This window comes from Sorex fumeus, unplaced genomic scaffold, assembly GCF_029834395.1.
Source record: "Sorex fumeus unplaced genomic scaffold, SorFum_2.1 ptg000107l, whole genome shotgun sequence".
NCBI classification, from domain to species: Eukaryota; Metazoa; Chordata; class Mammalia; order Eulipotyphla; family Soricidae; genus Sorex; species Sorex fumeus.
Genome location: NW_026606164.1, coordinates 1,743,611 through 1,763,040, shown reverse-complemented (window position 1 = coordinate 1,763,040; position 19,430 = coordinate 1,743,611). Strand labels below are relative to the sequence as shown.

At 69.2% G+C, this 19,430-nt stretch overlaps 2 protein-coding genes across 4 annotated transcripts in view; one reads left to right on the top strand and one right to left on the bottom strand.

The window, feature by feature from the left end:
* LMBR1 (limb development membrane protein 1) overlaps window positions 1–18,286 on the top strand; it is a 232,682-nt gene extending 214,396 nt beyond the window's left edge. For 2 of the 3 annotated variants that reach the window (XM_056134845.1, XM_056134844.1), the window contains one exon: window positions 210–345. In XM_056134845.1, coding sequence (XP_055990820.1) covers window positions 210–295 — 86 coding nt within the window. In that variant the 3' untranslated portion in view covers window positions 296–345. Of the gene's footprint in view, window positions 1–209; window positions 346–18,276 lie in introns of those variants that run through there. The other variant, XM_056134843.1, reaches the window with a different exon arrangement.
* The window catches only part of RNF32 (ring finger protein 32), a 28,036-nt gene continuing 12,152 nt past the window's right edge, over window positions 3,547–19,430 (bottom strand). Inside the window, exons 2-10 of the mRNA XM_056134818.1 lie at window positions 12,235–12,558; window positions 9,688–9,764; window positions 9,337–9,613; window positions 8,321–8,463; window positions 7,883–7,915; window positions 7,659–7,783; window positions 7,083–7,191; window positions 3,884–4,051; window positions 3,547–3,762 (exon numbers count right to left, since the gene is read on the bottom strand). Of these exons, the coding sequence (XP_055990793.1) occupies window positions 3,547–3,762; window positions 3,884–4,051; window positions 7,083–7,191; window positions 7,659–7,783; window positions 7,883–7,915; window positions 8,321–8,463; window positions 9,337–9,613; window positions 9,688–9,764; window positions 12,235–12,558 (1,472 nt within the window). The remainder of the gene's footprint in view (window positions 3,763–3,883; window positions 4,052–7,082; window positions 7,192–7,658; window positions 7,784–7,882; window positions 7,916–8,320; window positions 8,464–9,336; window positions 9,614–9,687; window positions 9,765–12,234; window positions 12,559–19,430) is intronic.

The following is a 19,430-nucleotide window of genomic DNA, read 5'->3' as shown; positions in this document are numbered from 1 at the left end:
TCTGTGGCTCCTCCCTGGTGTCAGAAGCCTCGTGGCCCTGAGGTGACGCGTCATATGGCCGGGAGGGCCCATGTGGCCCTGAGGCGACGCGCGATGTGGCTGGGCAGGCCTGTGTCTTTTCCACCTGACCGTTCCCTGCCCCACGCCGGTCCTCTGCCCCAGGCTTGTCTCCGCTGTGCCCTGTCTGAGCACTTCTCCTTCCTTTGCAGGCCTTCACAAACTGCAGTTCTCGAACCCTGCCCGGGACTCGGACGGCTCCAAGCCTGCAGCCAATGGGCACCAGAAGGCCTTGTGAGGTGGCCCCGTGCCCCAGGCAGACGGAGGCCTCCGTCCGCGTCACCTCCCTGCTCCCTCTGGGGCCTCCCTGCCGAGGGCGTGGCCAGGCCCGTCTTCTCAGCCGTGGGAGGACCCCGTGTCTCGGGGGCTGCCGGGGGCCGCATCTGCTGTGCAGTGGTCCCAGCGCACACGCGGCCGTGTCAAGGAGGACACCGGAGTCCCCGCCCGCTCGGAGACCTGGCGGTGAGCGGCCAGTCCCTGAGGCAGTGGCCCGTTTCTTGCCGAGAACCCGAGGCCCGGCCTCAAGTCCCCTGACTCCCCTGCCCGCTGACCGTGGAGTCCAGCGGGATGATTGCATGAGCCTGAGCCTTGCCCGAGGCCCGGGAAGGTGTGTCCACGCCCAGGCGGCCCGTGGCCCTGTGACTGTCCGAGCGGGTGACGCGTCGCCCCTCCTGGCAGCCGGGCACCCCCAGGCGCCATGTCCGTCACTCGGTCCTGAGCCTCATTCCCTGTCACGTCCTTCCGGCTTTTCACTGCCTGGCGCAGCCTCAGGCTCACAGGCGCTCCAGGCTGACTCGCCAGGCTGTGCGGCAGTGTCTGGGGGCAGCGGCCTGCCAGGTGGCCTCCGAGTCCTCACTGTGAGGAGCTGGTGGGCTCCGTGCACAAGCCTGCGGGCGGTCACTGCGGGACACTGCGGGGACACGTGGCTCGTGGCCGTCTGTGGGGCAGTGGCCGGCTGAGTGGACTCGACACAGACCCCTTCCGCCCAGCGAGGGGGCATGGGCGCCTGTGTCTTGCTCCTGACGGAGCGAGGGACGTCCCTCGTGTCTCAGAACTGCATCAGAACTGCCCGTGTCTGGACTGAGCTCCTTGGCATCAGGACTGCAGATGGGAGCCGTCGGGCCGGGAACTTGCTGGGTGAGCACTGACGAGGGGAGCGGAGGGGCCCGGCCTGGATGCCTCATCAGAACAGGGCTGCTGCCCCTGGGGGGGGTCCGGTCCCTGGGCCCTGAGAGGGGCTCGGGCTCCCTGTGGCGACTGCTCCTCCCGCGAGCTTCCCACCGAGGAGGCTGGCTGGGGGTCCTGGAACCCCGTCAGGCACGGGCTGGTGGGGGTGGGGTGGGCTGTGCCCACGGGCTCCAGGGCTCCCTGGGATGGTTGGGGGCAGCAATGCCCATGGCCGCAGGGCTCAGCCAGACTCTAAGCTGGAACATTCCTGCCCACGTGCACGTGCCGCTTCCTGGTGGGGGAAGGGAGGGGGGAGGACTTCCTCGACACGGGTGTGGGGGGAGGAAGGCCCTTCCATGGCTGGGGCCAGCCCCAGGCCCCCGCGGCAGGACGACGGTGACGCAGTGGACGTCGCCATCGCTGCTGCCCTTCCACACATCTCGGGGGACTGGCCACAGGCCGTGCACTGCTGCCACTTTCAGAGACGTGGCCCTGCCTGAGGCTTCTGCTCCCCGTCCGGGCTCGGTTTGGGCCGCGCGGCTCAGCAGAGGTTGTGAGGGGCCCGGCTGCGGCTCTCAGGCCACATGCAGAGGGTCCGTGGCAGGCGGTGGCCCTTGTGCCAGGCCCCTGGTTCTGCTCGGGTGGTGCCTCCCTGGGCCCTGCTGCCCACCGCCCAGACAGCCGTGGCGGGCCCCTGGCAGGAGCAGCCGCACTGCCGCGCCAGCCACGCGGATGCACTGAGGGCGGCCTCGCCCGTGGCCCCTCCGGGCCTGTCACTGAGCCACAGGGACGTGCTGTGGGCCCCTCGCCCATAGCGCTGTCCGTTCCAGTGTTGCGTTTGCTCGTTTCCCAGGGACACTTCCAAGTGTGACCTTTTCAATGTCTCCGACATTAAAGTTTTGCAAAAAGTGATTTCACGTTGTGGGAACAATTCTCGTGTTTTGTGTTTTCCGTCTTGGGTGGCCGGGGCCGGGGAGACGGAGCAGGTGAGGGGCCTTCCCGCACTGGCCGGCACGGGCCTGCTGCTTCCCTGGGCACCCTCACAAGCAGGCCTGCACGAGGAAACCACAGCCAGAGTGGTGCCCGCCGGCCGCACCGCCGCCTCAGCTCAGAGCTGCTGTGCCCTCAGTGGGGTCGTGCCCGCCGGGACGGAGGCGTTTGCTCGCGCTCCGGGAGCCAGAAGCTGCTGCCGCCTCCCGTGGCAGCCTGGAGCATGCTGGAGACCACGGCTCAGCAGACACAGTCTACGTGGACGCCCCTCAGAGCCCAGTGGACACAGACACGAAGGTCAGAGTGCATGCCCCTCAGCTCAGCGGACAGGAAGGTCACTTAGAGCGCACGCCCGCTCAGCTTGGCGGACAGGAAGGGCCATGCAAGCGCCCATTAAAGCTCATTGGACGTGATGGTCAGTCGGCGTGGTCGACCTCCAGGCCCGGCCCATGGGGGTTCTGAGCCCCCCTTCTCTGCCCTGGTGCCCGTCTGGCCACTCTCCGGCTTGGAGCTGCCCTGCCGGCTGCCTTGAGTGTGATGGCCCACTGAGGCTCGGTGGGCTGTGCTGGCCGTGTGGTGGGGTAGACCCGGCCAGGGGTCCCTAGCGTGCACCTGCCTGCTGCCATGGTGTGTGTGTGCGTGTGTGTGTGTGAAGTGTGGGTGCCGCCCGCAGGGGTGAGTGTGGGCTGCGGGTCCGTGTCTTCAGGTTTCTCCAGAATGAGCGCCCACGGTGCCGAGGTCCTGGCAGCCTGAGTCTCTGTGTGACCACCAGTGGGGTGAGGGACACTGCCTTGGCCCATGGGCTGCTCCAGAGCCTGAAGGGCGCGCGCACGCACACGTACACACACGCGTACACACACACGCATACACACACACATACACACCCCTGCCCATGTGTGTCAGGGATGGAGGCTGGCCCCATGGCACCAGCCCTGGCGTGTGACCGCGGTGTGCCTAGGGCCAGGCCCTCAGGAGCACTGGCCCCCGAGGCTGCCGTGGGGACAGGCAGGTCCAGCGTCCCTGTGCCGGTTCCCCGCCCAGAGCCGGCAGCCGCCTGCTCGCTCTCCAGGAAGTCTCCAGATCCGCAGCTTGACACGGTCACGCGACTGAGCACCTCCTTGCCCACGAGCGCACTTTGGGGACCTGCCACGGGGGCCCTTGGCAGTGGTGGCGCCCCGTGGCTCAGGGCAGTGGGACCCCAGTGACAGCAACTCCTGGGGCGGGCCTGGTGGGGAGTGGCGGGCCTGCGTGGGCCCCGAGCATGACGGCGCGAGTCACAGGCGTCCCGAGGAGCGGCCCCGGCCCCCGGGTTCCATCATTCCGACTGTGGAGTCAACCTTCCAGAATTTTCTTTTGGTAACAGGAGCGGCAGAGGGGACAAGCATGGAAGGGGGACGCGTCCCCCAGGGAGAACTCCTCCAGGGCCAGCAGGCAGGTGTGGTGGAACAGGTGTGAGCAGGACAGCAGGGCGGTGGCGCGGCGGCTGGCCCCCGGCGCCCACAGCGGGCCGAGGCAGATGGGACAGTCGGCGCCCTCCCGCTGCAGCGCCTGCAAGCTCATTGGACGTGATGGTCAGTCGGCGTGGTCAGCGGCTTCGGGGGCAGCCGGCGGCTCTCGAGCCTCTGGCCCACGGGGCTGCCCCCTCCCGACCCCGGCGGTCCCGGCCCACCTGCGCCTGGATCTTCTCCCAGTCCTGCGCCGAAAGCCCGCAGCCCCTGGCCTCCTCCAGCTGCCGCAGGACGCCGCGGTTGACGGCCAGGCAGCGCTCCACCTCCGAGAGCAGCGCGTCCACGTCCGTGCGGTAGGAACACAGCAGGCGCTGGCTGATCTCTGTGAACTGGGGTGGGCACGCGTGAGCCGCCGTGCAGACACCAGGCGGGCCCCGGGCCTCGGCGTCCACTCCAGGCTCCCGGGCTGTCCCGGCCGGCCGCAGCTCGTTGGGTCATTGCCGCTGACCGTGGGCGGAGAAGGGTGTTCACCGCCGTGGCACCATCTCTGGGTTGGCCCGGGCCAGGGCCTGGCTGGCGCCCACCCACAGCAGAGCCAGGACCGCCGCCCCCCAGCCCTGCACAGCGCCGACTCTGCTCCAGCCTGGTGGAGCCTGTTGCTAAGAGACCGTCCCTGCCTTAAACCGTGCTCGGTCCCCGGGTCGGCCTGCTGCCTCGGCCTCGGGCACCTCGGAGACGTGACCGCCCCTCCAGAGACGCCCCCTCGATGGTCACCCGTCCAGACCCTGCCCACACCGCCCCGTAGGATGGATCCTCCTGGACAGCAGCGTGTGGAACAGCCGGTCGGGGCCTGGGCCGCCTCTCCATGGTTCCCTCTCCCCGACCCTGTCCTGCCCCCGATTCCCTGTCTCCATGATGCCCCTCACCCATGTGCCGCAGCCCCTGCTCCCGTCAGGTGCACACGCCGGTTCCCGCTTACCTGTCACAACCGCCCCTGCTCGCCAGTCAGTCCTGTGCAACTGTCCGTCTGTCACGCACAAGTCCCTGCTCCCCTGTCAGCCGTGCCCAGTAGCCCCTGCTCGCCTGCCTGTGCCGTTCCTACACACGGCCACCGTCACCCTGCGAGCTGCTTCTGAGGGGGCAGAGTCAGTCGGACTGTAAATGCGCTTCCAGGGGGCACAGTCAGAACATCGAGTGACTCTCAAGGAAGCACAGTCCGACGTACGCCACTTCCCTGTTGGGCACAGACTCACACCAGTCCTGGGGGCACGGGCAGACCGCACACCGGTTCGGGAGGGGGCAGAGTCAGACTGTGAACCAAACCCTGAGGGGGCAGAGTCAGACTAAACCGGCCCCCAAGGCGGCAGCTGGACTGGAAGCGGGCGACAGCCGGACTAGAAACAGGCCCCCCAGGGGACACAGACTGCAAACAGCTCCCGGGGGGACAGTCGGACTGCAAACAGGCTCCAGAACGGGGACAGTCGGGCTGCACGGGGCTCCTGCGGGGGCGGGCTGGATGCCAACAGGCCTCCCGAGGGCCTTCACGGTGTCATGGCCTGGTCTGGCGTCCATGCAGAGACCCACTCCCGGCCCTCCCGGACAGCGCTGGGCTCTCTGGTCAGACGGGCCCAGCCCCGAGCGTCCGGCGCGGTGGGGGCAGATGCCGCTGGCGGGCGTTATGAGGCCGCGGCCGGCAGGCCCGGGCACGGAGGAGGCTTGGTGGAGCGGCCAGGCCTGTGCGGGCAGGTGCCGGCTGCCCCGTGCCGGAGCCAGCCCGGGCGAGGAGCGTGGGGGACCCTGCACAGCACCTTCTAAAGGGACGCGGTGCTCGCTCTGCCCGCGGACGGCGGGGCAGTCCCCGAGCCCCCGAGGACCCAGACGGCCCGGCCGCGTTCCTTGGGCGTCCCTCAGACCCGTCCCCCGCGCACGGCAGCGGCCGCAGCCCGGACACGCCCCGGGACACCCCTCGCCTGTGAACTCTGAGTGCCCGCGCCCCGCCCGGAGGCCCGTCTCCGTCTCGATGGCAGCAAATCGTTTACTAATGTGTTGACTTACGGCCGCCTCTGCGGGCCAGTGAAAAGCCTGGAATTTACGGCGTATCAATCGGATCCGTTGATAAGCTTTTACGGGTTTACTGTCCTTCCCGTCTCAGTGCTCGGAGCCCCTTGACGCTGGCAACAGAATGTTTGCCATCTCCATGTGATAAAGGAAGTCGAGCGCTGAGCAAACTCTGCGGCCAGCGCTGTTTGAGGAGACGTAAATGCAGGGGAGCCCCGCGGGGGGGGGGTCGCCCCCCGGGACTCCGCTGGGGAGAGGGGCCGCCACTCCCGCTCGATAAGGATCAAAGGCGCTGGAGGGCCCCGCTGCCCGCTGGGGACCCCGGGCTTCGAGGCGGTGGCACTTCCAGTGACCTCTGCCGGCGCCTTTGATCTCAGTCCCGAGACCGGGCCCGTCTGAGTCCGCGGAGAGGCCCCGGGTCCCGAGCTTCCACCGCGGGCACCGAGGGGCAGGGCAGACCTGACGCCGTGGCCACGTGTCCTGGTGCCACCGGGCGGGCGTGGCGGGACAGCCGGCCCGTGAGGCTGGAGCGGCACCCGCGCCCCGCACGGCTGTCTCGGGGGGCACCCCTGCCGCTGCTGCTCCCTGGAGCCCTTCACGCCCCACCCTCTCCTGGCGGCGGCTCTGGGGGGCTCAGGCGGCAGGGCCCAGTCCGGGACAGGGGCAGCTCAGCCCGCTGGAGGTCGTGGATGCAGTGGCAGTAGCCATGGGACCTCGCGTGGCCCCAGGCCGGTCGCCCCAGGTCAGGGCCCTGTCGCTTGCAGGGAGCGGGGGCGGGGCCGGTGGCATTGGGCGCTGCCCGGTTTGCTGTGAGACCGTCCCCGTGACTGGTCGGAAGTGAGGGCTAGCCAGCCCCGGCCGGGGCACAGCTGTCAGGAGGGGCTGCCCCGTGGCCTCGGCGGGCTGTGGGCACGGCTGGCACCGCTCCAGGCACGCACGCTACCCCAGTTCCGAGGGGAAGGCCGTGAGCAGCTCGCGCCCGCTGCCATGGGTGCCTGGGGTGGTGCCAGGCGTGGGAGGGCACGGGCCCTCTCCTGCGACACAGCCGCCGACGGTGTCCACGGCTCCCGGCCGTCTTCCCGGCAAGCACCCTGTCCCCTCGGGTGTGTGCCCGTGTGACATCGCCGGGTGGGAAGGTGAAGCCTGCCAGGCCCCAGAGTGACCGCCCCTCAGCCGGGCGCTCTCCAGGGCGCGGGGCCAGGGCAGCCCTTGTTTCCCCTCCACACCCGCCTGCCGTGGCGAACGACGGTAGGGGCAGAGGGGCCGCACCCCGTCTCCACTCGCTCGTGCCCCGCGCCGGCCCCGCTGCTGCCAACCAGCGGCGAACCCTGTCCCCCGCCCCTGCCGGGGCCTCAGGCCTACCTTGTCTTCAAAGAACTTCCTGCGCAGCTTTGGGTCCGAGGGCGGCACGGTGCTCCTCAGGTGCCGGTACCACCTCCTCACCACGTGCCCGCGCCAGCACGCCTGGACCCTGCGGGGGACAGCCCTGACCCTGCAGCCCGACCCCGCTGGCCGGCTGCGCGGGGAGAGACGGGCCGGGCCGGCGGCTGCAGGTGCTGCAGTGCCCGAGCGGCCTCACGCCTGCTCACACGCCCGCTCACACACGTCACACACCTGCTCATACCTGCTCACACACCTGCTCACAACTTCACACACCTGTAAACACACACCTGCTCTCACACCCCTGCTCACACCTCACACCTGCTCACGCACCTGCTCACGTGTTTCACACACCTGTTCACACACTTCACACACCTGCTCACACATCTGACACACCTGCTCGTACACACCTGCCCACACACCTGCTCAAACATGTCACACACCAGCTCACACGCCTGCTCACACGCCTGCTCACATCTGGCCGCACAGCGTGGCCGCGTCCGTCCGACACCGGGTTGGAGGCGGCTCGTCACACCCGTGTGCACGCGGGTCACACACCTGGTCGCGCACCTGGCCCTGAAGAGCTGGGCCCCGTCGTGAATGAGGCGCGTCTCGTACTGGCTCTGGCGGCACAGGGGGCAGCGCTTCCTGCCGGTGAACCTCTCCAAAGACTGGAGGCACGCCTGCGGGGGGACAGGTGTCCAGGCGCCCCTCGCCGCCCCGCCCGGCCGGCCCAGCGGGTTCGGGCGTCGTCCGCCGCCCCCCGAGCGCAGGAGCCTCACCCTGTGGAACACGTGTGAGCAGGACAGCAGCACCTGCAGGACAGGGAGGAGGACGCTGCGAGGGGGACGGCGAGGGGAGGCCGTGGTGTGACCGCGCTGTGGCTGCGGGGCGGCGCAGGCTCCCAGGCTCCCCTCGGACCCCAGCAGAAGGCCCCGGAGAGCCGGGCAGGCGCCTGGGCGCGCCCCTTCCACTGCGAAACTGGGGCCTCGGCCCACGCCCCCAGCGCCGACCGCAGAGACGCTCTGGCCAGAGGCTCTTGGCTCCGAGCCAGCGGGGGCCGAGTCCCTGCTCTGGGGCAGCCGAGGGTCAAGAGCCTGTTGGGGTCAGCGTGCGGCTGACGCCCTAGACCTGCCGATGCTGGGACTCGGGACCCCTGCGCTTCCACTGGGCCCCTGCGGCGGGTGGCCCCACCCCTCCGTGCCCCGGGCCGCTCGCACCTGCGGCTTCAGCTCGAACTCCTCCCTGCAGATGGGGCACGGCCGGCCCGAGTCGCCCTCCGCCACCGATCTCTGCTTCGCCCGCTCCCAGCCGGCGGGGGACAGCGGCGGGGGCGGCGGGGGCACCAGGCCCAGCTTCTGCGCTGTCGTGGGCCGGGTGGTCAGCGTCTCCAGCCCCGACCCCCTGGCCACCCTGCGCACTGCTGGAGGCTGGCTGGGACCCGGGCTGGTCCCGAGAACCCGGGCCCGTGGGAGAAACTCCAGCCTCAGCCGGCCTCCCGGGAGGAAGGAGGGACCGGCCGCACGTCCCCTCCCCGCCCCGCCTCAGCACCACCCAGCAGGTCGGGGGGGGGGGGGGAGCCGACACTCCTGCAGAGACGGCCCTGGAGGACCGCCACAGCTCCCCGACGGTCAGGGTCAGGGTCAGGGTTAGGGCAAGCTGCACCCAGGAAGCTGTAGGGTGGAACACGGAACTTCCCAGGCCACACCTGGGGACTGCAGGGAGACGTGAGTGTGTCCCTCCCTCCCTCACCCCGGGCCTCCTCTCGCACAGTCACACACACAGTCACACACACAGTCACACAGTCACACACACAGTTGCACACAGTCACACACGGCCATACACACAGTCACATACGGTCATACAGTCACACACAGCCACAAGCCACTCACACAGCCATACACGCAGTCAACACTCAGCCACACAGTCACACACAGCCACTCAGACAGCCACACACAGTGACACACAGTCACCCACACAACCATAGTCACACAGTCATATAGTCACACACAGCCATGCACAGTCACCCACACAGCCAGTCACACACAGTCACACAGTCACAGCCACACACACCACACAGTCACACACTCAGCCACACACACAGTCACACACACAGCCGTAGTGACACACAGCCACACAGTCACACACTCAGCATGCACCCAGGGACACTCGGCACCCTGGGAAGGTGGGGCAACCCCGAGGGGACGCGCCCGCCTCCTGCACACTCAGCTAGTACCCAGCGACAGCGGTGGTGGCCGGGGGTCCAGCACGGCCTCTTCCTCCGTCCCAGGGAGGGCGGCGCGCGGGGGCCGGGCCCTTCTCCGCAGCCCCGTGTCCACCACCGCCTTGGCGTTGCTCCGCAGGGCGCGGAGGGCGGCTCGCTCCTGCCGCAGCTGTGCCCGGGCCGGGGTGCCGTGGGCCGCCGAGAGGCCCCGCAGCTGCCGGTCCCGGAGGATGTGGTCCTGCAGGGCAGCTGCCGTCACCGCCGAGACGTCCAGCTTCGGCGCAGGGCCCTGCGAGCAGAAAGGCCGAGCAGCCTGCAGCCGCCGGGACGGGCCAGGAGCCGTGAGGTGGGAGAGAATCTCACAGTGCGGGACGTGGCCCCGGGCCTGGACGCAGAGCAGACCACGGCGGCCAGCCCCTCAGCGGAGTCCGGGTCGGACCCTGCCGGTATAGCCGGGGCGCGTGCTGCCCACCTTGTTCCTGGACATCCCAGGGCCGCTGACTGGCCTTCAGAGCTCCCCGTACTCTCCTCTCTTCCTGCCAAGAGAGTGCAAGGTCAGTGCCGACCAGGCTGGCCTGCGGGGTCAGGGGAAGTGGGCGACCCCACGCTGACCAGTGGGGAGCCAGGAACGCTGCGGGCTGGGGTGGGTGGCTCAGAGCCCGTGCCTCGAGGGCAGGAGGAGGGGTCCTCAGGGCGGCCTTCCAGGCAGGCAGAGGGCCTCGGGGACTGCCTGGGGCCCACAGCATGACCGGATGGAGCACAGAGGGCTGGGCCCGAGGACAGGAGTGAGCACACGTGCCTCCACACCCCCTCGCTGGAGCACTGTCGGGAAACTGTTCCTGCCTCAGTGCCCTCCCGCTGGTGGGGGAATCAGGTCAGGCGTCCAGAGGGGCCCAGAAAGGAAGCGGCAGTGACGCAGGGGTGTCCCCTGCAGATGGGTGGGAAGGCCCAGGGCAGGAGCAGGGTCTCCTCCGGCCCGTCCTGGGGCTCCGCTGTCCACAGCTGCGGGCGGCGCCCACACCCTCCGCTCCCCACGGTGACCGTGACACTGGACTCGGGTCTCCGCCAGCAAGGCGTGTGCTTTGCCGCCCAGACCCATCTGGGTTCAGGCTGGGGGGTGTCACATGCCCCTGTGCCTTCTCCCTCAGGCTCCGCACCCACAGGGCAGAAAGGGGGTCCCCGCGGGCCACAGGCCCAGCAGCCCAGCCCCCCCTTCCCCACCCCCCGACAGGCAGCGGCACTCAGCGGGATCACCATCACCATCACCATCAGCTTCCGAAGTGACAGCAAGAGACAGAATCAAGCCCCCACCTACCCACAACCGTATCTGCAGTCCAGAGGGGCCTCGTGTCCCTGCCGGGTGTCCCGGCTGTGGCGTCCGGGACAGACCTTCCCAGGACTGCCCTCTGCCCTAGCACCCTGGGCTTTCAGAGTGACCGTGCTGCAAACACTTGGCGCAGCTGCTCCCCACGTGAGCAACCAACCCCCGCTCCCATTCCTGGCTCTCGGGACCCCCAGCCTGAGGCCAAAGGCAAGACCGCGGCCAGCCCCGGCCAGCACTAGGCCAGTCCGGCAGCGAGCGCAGTCTAGGCAGGGCGGGTGAGGCCGACTGGCCGTCCTGACTCGCACCCTAGGGTCCCGTCTCACGCCCACCGCCCCTGGCCTTGACCCTTCCAGCCTCCTCTGCGCTCCCAACGTTTTTAGGCCACATCCCAAGGAACCTCGCACCAACGGGCATCAGGGGTGCAGCCACGTCATGGGAGGCCAATTCCAAGGCTCTGCCTGGACACGCCCACAGCCGAGCCCCGCCCCCAAGAGTCTTGGACACGCCCACAGCCGAGACCACCCCCGGAGCCTCGGACACGCCCACAGCCGAGCCCCGCCCCCAAGAGTCTCGGACACGCCCACAGCCGAGACCACCCCCGGAGCCTCGGACACGCCCACAGCCGAGCCCCGCCCCCGGAGCCTCGGACACGCCCAGTCGAGTCCCGCCCCCGGAGCCTTGGACACGCCCACAGCCGAGCTCCGCCCCTGGAGTCTCGGACACGCCCACAGCCTAGCCCCGCCCCGGAGTCTCGGACACGCCCACACCCGAGCCCCACCCCACCCCCAGTCTCGAACACACCCACAGCCGAGCCCCACCCCACCCCCAGTCTCGAACACACCCACAGCCGAGCCCCGCCCCTGGAGTCTTGGACACGCCCACAGCCGAGCCCCGCCCCTGGAGTCTCGGACACGCCCACACCCGAGCCCCGCCCCTGGAGTCTCGGACACGCCCACACCCGAGCCCCACCCCCCGGAGTCTCGAACACACCCACAGCCGAGCTCCGCCCCTGGAGTCTCTGACACACCCACAGCCGAGTCCCGCCCCCAGAGTCTTGGACACGCCCACAGCCGAGCCCGCCCCCGGAGCCTCGGACACGCCCACAGCCGAGCCCCGCCCCCAGAGTCTCGGACACGCCCACAGCCGAGCCCCGCCCCCGGAGTCTCGGACACGCCCACAGCCGAGCCCGCCCCCGGAGCCTCGGACACGCCCACAGCCGAGCCCCGCCCCCAGAGTCTCGGACACGCCCACAGCCGAGCCCCGCCCCCGGAGTCTCGGACACGCCCACGGTCGAGCCCCGCCCCCGGAGTCTCGGACACGCCCACGGTCGAGCCCCGCCCATAGCCGAGCCCCGCCCAGGACACGCCCATCATAGAGTGGAGCCCCCCAGGACACGCCCACCATGAAGCCCCCACCCAGGGGCTGGCAAGGCCACAGCGGAGCCCGCCCCGCCCCGCGCACGGCCCGGAAGCCCGCGGGACACAGTGAGCACCGCGCGACCCCCTCGTCCCCCTGCCCGCCCGCCTCTCCCCGCGTCCAGCCGCCGGCGCCCCCACCCCGCCGGCCGCCCAGCCTCCGGCACCCACCGCGTGGCCGCCGGCTCCCGTTGCCTAGCAACGCCGCCCGCGGCCCCGCCCCGCGCACGCGCCCTGAGCCCGGCCGGGTCGGCGTGACGTCACGGGCCGCCTCGCCCCGCTGCGGCGCGGTCCGGGCCGGCTCCGGGTCTGGGTCCGGGCCGGGGGCGCGGCCGGGGCTGCAGGCGGGCGCGGGCAGGGCCGGGCCGGTGCCGTCTCTCCGCGCGGGGCCGTGGGAACTGCCTCGCGCGTCGGTCGGGGTCACCTGCCGGCGCGCAGAGCCGAGCGCCCAGCGACTCCGTCCGGCGCAGGAGCCCGGGACACCGGCCCCGGGCCCTGGGCACGCGTGGCAGCAGCCGGCACGCACACCGGGGACGGGCGATTCTGGGCACACGCCTTAGCGCGCGGGGTGTGGCCGCTGGAATATTCGGGCCTCGACTCGGGGAAGGCCGGCTTTTGTGGAGCTGCGTCAGGCGCGTCCGAGTGACCGGATGCAGGGGCAGGAGGACCCCCGAGCTCCCCTCGGCCCACGACGCTGTTTGCAGACGGAGGGCCCGGACCCCCGACCTGAGAGCCAGCTGCCCCTTTGCCCAGCCCGGTGCTTAGAGAAGGAGCACGGTGCGCCCCTGGACAGCCGGGGGGTCACTCCCACCTAGGGAAGCTGGTCCAGCAGTGAGAGCCAGCTGGGGCGGGAGGCACCCGCAGGACACGTGCCCCTGCTAGGGTCAGGTCCTGGTCCATGTGCTGCGGCACCCTGACCTGAGTGTCCACCCGCCAGGGCGGCCTTCCTCAGCTTCTGTCTCTGGCCTGTGCCCCGCCCGAGCCGGGCCTCCGCTGTTGGAAAAACTCCTGCATGCCTATGAGGGGTGGGAAGCAGAGCCCAGGCCCACAGGACGGCCCCTGCCTTCTGCTGGGGACACCTAGCAGTGCCCAGGGCCCACTCGGCTGTGGCCCGGGGCAGCTGCGTGACGGCACAGGCCCTGCCCGCTCCCCGGCCCCCCGAACCCACAGGCTTTCACATAAGCAGGTGCTGGTCCAGGGACAGTCGAGGCAGTTGGCAGTGATGCCCCCGGCTGCACCCCACAGCTGGACAAAGCCACTGCCGTGACGCCACTCTGTCCTGGGGCTTCCCGGCGGTCTTGGGGAAGCGTCTGTCCACTCGCATCCTGATGTCTGTCACCCTGCCCTCTGGCCCAACGGCAGTGGGTGTCATCATCCCCTGGTGTGGTCCCTGCGTCTCCTCAGCGCGGCTGCCCCAGGTTCGGGTGTCCATGTACGAGCCACGGTGTGGACAGCAGCTGCCCCCTCGTGTGTGTGGCCGCCCATGGCGTGGAGGCTGGTGCTGCCTTGTGAGAACCCAGCAGGCGTTGCCCCTGGGCCCTGCCCCCACACGCACAGAGAGTGTGCCCATGGGCAGCCCTGGCGCAGGTCAGGGGCCCAGGCCGAGCAGACCCCAGGCCCGCGGCTGACTGGCCGACAGCAGGCGGGTCCTCTTGCTGCCTGGCGGCTCGGCGTGTGTGGGCCGAGTTCACGATAGGGTGACCGGGGCCGTGGTGGCCACTCTCATCCCCTGCGGACGGAGGTTTTGGTGCCAGAGAAGACTTGGGCTTCACCTTCAGTGTGGCTGGTAAAGCATCTTCAGGGTCAGGGCCCCGGGACTCCCCTGTCCCGTGGCCAGTGGCAGGCAGAGGTCTGGGGCCCGAGCAGCCCCTCCCCTTCCCGCGGCCTGACTCTCCTGACCGCTCACAGTCAGTGCTGAACTCTGTCTTTTTGTGCCTCAAAGAAACGGCAGAACCTGTGGGCCAGCACCCACACACCTCATGGGGTGGCAGAACACACTGTCATGGAGGCTCCGGCCAGTCCCGTGCACCCACCCAGCGCCATTACCACTCCCTGTGGGTCTCTGTGGGGTCTAGGCCTGCTCGTGGGTTACCGTAGGGTCTGAGCCTGCCCGTGGTCACCTGGGGTCTGGGTCTGCGTCTGGTCACCCTGGGGTCTAGGCCTGCCTGTGGTCACCATGGGATCTGGGCCTCCCTGTGGGTCACTGTGGGGTCAGGGTATCCCCGTGGGTCACTGTGGAGTCTGGGCCTGCCCATGTCACCCTGGGGTCTGGGTCTGCCTGTGGTCACTGTGGGGTCTGGGCCTTCCTGTGGGTCACCCTGGGGTCTGGGCCTTGCCGTGGGTCACCCTGGGGTCTGGGCCTTGCCGTGGGTCACCCTGGGGTCTGGGCCTGCCTGTGGTCACCCTGGGGTCTAGGCCTGCCTGTGGTCACCGTGGGGTCTGGGCCTTCCCGTGGGTCACCCTGGGGTCTGGGCTTGCCCGTGGGTCACCCTGGGGTCTGGGCCTGCCTGTGGTCACCATGGAGTCTAGGCCTCCCCGTGGGTCACTGTAGGGTCTGGGCCTCCCCGTGGGTCACCCTGGGGTCTGGGCCTCCCCGTGGGTCACCGTGAGGTCTGGGCATCTCTGTGGGTCACCCTGGGGTCTGGGTCTGTCTGTGGTCACCGTGGGGTCTGGGCCTCCCCGTGGGTCACTGTGGGGTCTGGGCCTTCCTATGGGGTCACTGGGGGGTCTGGGCCTCCCCGTGGGTCACTGTGGGGTCTGGGCATCCCTGTGGGTCACCCTGGGGTCTGGGCCTGCCTGTGGTCACCATGGGGTCTAGGCCTCCCCGTGGGTCACTGTAGGGTCTGGGCCTCCCCGTGGGTCACCCTGGGGTCTGGGCCTCCCCGTGGGTCACCGTGGGGTCTGGGCATCTCTGTGGGTCACCCTGGGGTCTGGGTCTGTCTGTGGTCACCGTGGGGTCTGGGCCTCCCCGTGGGTCACTGTAGGGTCTGGGCCTCCCCGTGGGTCACTGTAGGGTCTGGGCCTCCCTGTGGGTCACTGTGGGGTCTGGCCCTTGCGCCTCTGCTCTGGGCAGAAGGGGACAGGTCCGGCCCAGGGACCGGGCACCGTCCCCAAAGCTGGGCGGGGGAGGCACCGGCGGGACATGGGGAGAGTGTCCGGATCCAGGGAGGATTCTGGAAGGATCCGGGGTCCCAGCAGACGTGGGCAAAGACAGAGGTGGGGCAGTGGCACCCTGGAAAGACCGTTCTGGAAGGCACTGGGGAGGGCAGGGGGGGTCACACGCAGGGTGTCTGCGGCCCCCCGGAGCTGCCTCTCGGTGTTCCTGGGTCTCTGCAGCAGCTGTCTCCCTGTCTCCCTGTCGCTCAGTCTCCGGCGGGTCGGGTGGTGCTGGCAGAGTGCTGGGAGCAGGCGGAGGCCTCAGCGGACGCCCAGCTCTGCGCAGTTCTCGCTGTGCTTCCCCGCCAGCGTGAGCTGCCCTGGGCCGCTTCCCGAGGAGGCTGGGAGGCCGAGGGGGACGGACCGGAGAGGCACGTGTCCGCTGTGCCGCGCGTGTTCCTGGTGACCGCACCGATGGGGCTCGGCGGGGACCGCCCGGACGCCCGACAGTGGACGTGGCCGGGGCCTGTGCGGGGGCGCCGGTGGCGGGAGGGAGGGAGGGAGGGGCCGGGGCCGGGGCCGGGGCCCCCTCGGCCCCGCACGAGGGCCCTTCCCGGCTGGCGCGGCCGGGTCAGCCCTGCAGATTTGCTGTCTCGGGCTTGTGTGTCCTCGGGAAGCTCCCGCTTTGATCTGAGAGAAAGCAGGGGCAGTAGCAGCTGACAGGCCCGCGGAGGCACTCCCGGGCTCTGAACCAACAAGTCGGAGCCGCGGGAGGAACCGGGTGACTTGAAAGAGGCTTGTAGGTTCTTGTGGGAGCGCGGCCTCTGCCTCTCGGGGCAGACAAAGGTGTGGGCGATTTATGAGTGGGAGCGAGCCTCTGTGTGAGCAATCAAAGGCGCCTCTTCAAGGCCGGGCTCTGGCCCTGGCTCTCTCGGCAAACAGGCGCATTTGAAAGGCCGGCGAGCGCCCCACATAAAGGCGGCTTTTCTTCACCTGTCATCAGGGTGGGTTTTGGAACGTGCTTTTAATACTTCCCGGCGTGGTGTTTGCCTTTTAGAAACCTCTTTATTTGACTTTCTCCTCGGCATGCCTTTTACCGGTGGTGCGGCGCATTAAGGGGAGAAACCCACCTCGGGGGCGAGACGGGACGGAGGAAAGGCAGCGCCGACGACCTTGCGAAAGTCGGAGCTTAGGCAGAAAAGATCCTTGTTCAAACACCGTAAACCGGGAGACAAAGGCGGGTAATCTCCCTCTGAACATTGGGTTTCAGATTCTTTTCACTGCGCCTGGGCTGATCATTCTGGGAGCCGAATCGCTTGTTTTCGAGATTGTCCTGCGCCTCCATTTCCTCCCCGGTTTTCACAAACAAGCTCCGAGATCAATAAAAGGTTCGAGACGGCTTGGGGCGGCGGCTGCGCTCAGAGGCCCTGAGACGCGGCCAGCAGCTGCGGGCCCCGCCCGGCCGGGCACTGCACGTGCCCCGCGTCTGGGCCCGGGCACGGCTGTGGCGAGGCTCGGCCCTGCTCGGGGCTGCCCAGGCTCCGGCCCTCCCCGAGACGCCGCCTCTCGGCTGCTCCCGGCCCCCACTCTGCACACTGGAGGCCTCTACTGGATTCTTGGGGAGGGGTCTTGGGTCCCCATGGGCACGGCTACCGCCAGGACCCCGCGTGCGTGTGTGTGCGTGTGTGCGCGTGTGTGCGTGTACATGTGCGTGTGTGCGTGTGCATGCGTGTGTCCCCTGCCTGTGGCCTGTCGGCAGGCGGACAGTGAGGCGCTCTCGGCAGTGCTTCACTTGGGCTCTGCCTCATTCCTTCCGGCAGCTGCTCAGTTGGGTTTTCTTGGGGTCTTTCCATCGGTTTTGCATTTTCTGCCTTTTGGGGGTGCGGCTGCCTGTGGTGGAGACAGGCTGCCCCCGCCCCGGGTCTCAGAGGTGTGAGGACGTGGCCGGCCCAGAGCCCAGACCCGCTCCCCAGCAGGTGCCCCCCACCCCGTTTCCTCGACTCTCTCTGTTTCCCTTGGGGCCTTCTCAGCTCCAGTGTGGCAGCCTGGCGCCGTGCTCGGGCTGATCCAGAGGCAGGACATGCCGTGAGCTAAACTGTCACCCGGGTTCAGACCCTGGACCGTTATGGGTCACCCAGCGCACACAGAGCAAGCTGGCCGCCCCCGCGGAGAGTCACTGTCCCCTGCCCGTCCGACCCCCGTGGACGGCTGCTGACCCTGCCCGTCCCGGTGCCCGCTGTCCCCTGTGCTGATGGCCCGCCCAGCGTGCAGAAGGCCCGCTATGATGGTGACTGCTGTCCCAGGGACTCTGCTTTTCTTCTCATAGTTTTCCCGATTTTGCTCTGGCCTCGTGCATGTGCCGCTGGGTCCCGCGGGTTTCGGTTCCGCCCGTCTCTCCCTTGTCCGGGCATCTCGGCCCCTCGGGAAATGGTTGGCTGACAGGAATGTCTCGGGACCCTGCGCTGCCTGAGTGTTTCCCTTGTTCGAGCCCAGCTGGTGTTGACCACAGGTGGGTGTCAGCAGCGTGCAGACCCCACAGACACGGGCACAGGGGGCTTGTCCTTCCCTGAGAAGTTCAGCCCCGAGGCGGTTGCTCCTCCCTCCCCTCCCTCCCCTCTCTCCCCCACCGCCCTCTTCCCCCCTCCCTCCCTCCCTGCCCCCGTGGTTGTGTGATAACCAGCCAGAGGTTCCGTGCAAGAGTGAGAACATGGTGCCGCCCAGCCCTGTGTGCTCGGGGCCTCCAGTGCGGCACCCAGAGACACCCGGGGGGCAGCTAACTGGGGGATGGGCAGGGCTGGCGACAGGTCCGCACGTCTCTGTGGCCCGTCTTCACGTCTCTTCCCGGAAAGTGAAGGCATCCCTTTGCGGGGTGACACCGAGTCTCCCTCCAGGTGGGGGGCGTGCCTGGGGGGGTCCCTCGGGCCTGGGGCTGACCCTGGGCAGGGTGGGGGCCAGGTCGGCCTGGGGCTTCTCAGGAGAGCGTAGGAAGCCGGCCACCCCCTCGGGGAGTTCAGAGGTGCGGGCACACTGCCCGCGAGTGTCCCTGGGAGGGGGTGGGGGCCACGGTGAGAGGCTGGGGGCCTGGGGAGGCCGGAGAGACGGGTCGACAGTGACCATGGGGGGCCGCGCCTGAGAGGCCCCAGGCATGCGTCCGTGTCTGTGCCTCCCTGGGGGTCCCCCGTGGGCCGTGCAGGGTCACACACGTGAAGGCCACATCCACGGCTGGGCATGAGCGTCCGCCTCCGTTGCCCCCACCCTGCCGTGGAGCCCCGGCCGGGCCCTCACGCGAGCGCGGAGAAGCTCCACTGGCATGAGCGTTTGGTCCAGGCCGACGGGCTCGGGGAGGCGGCGCCTTCTCCCAGGACAGGGCGAGGCCCGTGGGAGAGCCATGGGCCCGGGCTGCGGCCGCCATCCAGCGCGCCCCTGTGGGAAATGACAGGAACTTGTTTGCTGATTAAACGTATCGCGTCTAATTAAGCTGACGTCCATTTAATGCGGGACATAAAAGTCGTTTCCTTTCAGCTGGCCTCCGCCTCCGGATCAAAGTGAGCTGGCCCGGCGGCCCGGCCACTCCACAGGGCAGCCCGGAGCCCCCGGAGGGGGGCTGCCGCCCAGACCCTCACAAAGGGATGTGCCCCTCCGTGCCGGGACCCCCCGGGCCCGGGGTCTCCAGGAGCGGGCTGAGGGATTTGTTGTTTTGTTTTCCGTGGCGCAAAGAATGTCGGCGCGTCTTGGTGCTGAATAGAGTAAGCTGTTAGTAAACATGTCCCTCTAAATGCGCCGCGGACAAAGGGCCTGTCCCGCAGAGGCCGTCTGGCGGCCGGGCCCGTCCCTAATGGGGGATGGAATCCCAGCGTCCTTTCAGCCTTCCCGCGCAGCCGGAGCAAACAGCCGCAGGAATGCGGCTCTCAGGGGCCCCGGGGGTGCTGCCCAGGGTGCCCGGCGCCTTCAGCGCCGGAGGAGTCGGGGCGGACGATGCCCCTCCCGGCCCAGCCAGGGCACGGGGCGCTGGGCGGGCACGGCCGAGGGGTGCGGCACCTCCCTGCCAGCCCTGCGGGAGAATCCCAGAGTGGAAAGACACGCGGCTACGTGCGAGAGCGTGTGCTCGTGTGGGCGTGAGTGCACGTGAATGTGTGTGACGTGCGGCTGTGCTGTGTGGCTACACGTGTGCCTGTGAATGTGTTTCTGTGTCTGTATGTGGGAGGGTGTGAATGTGTGCCTATGTGAGAGTGTGTGGTTGTACTTTGTGTGCAGAATGTGTGATGTGCGTC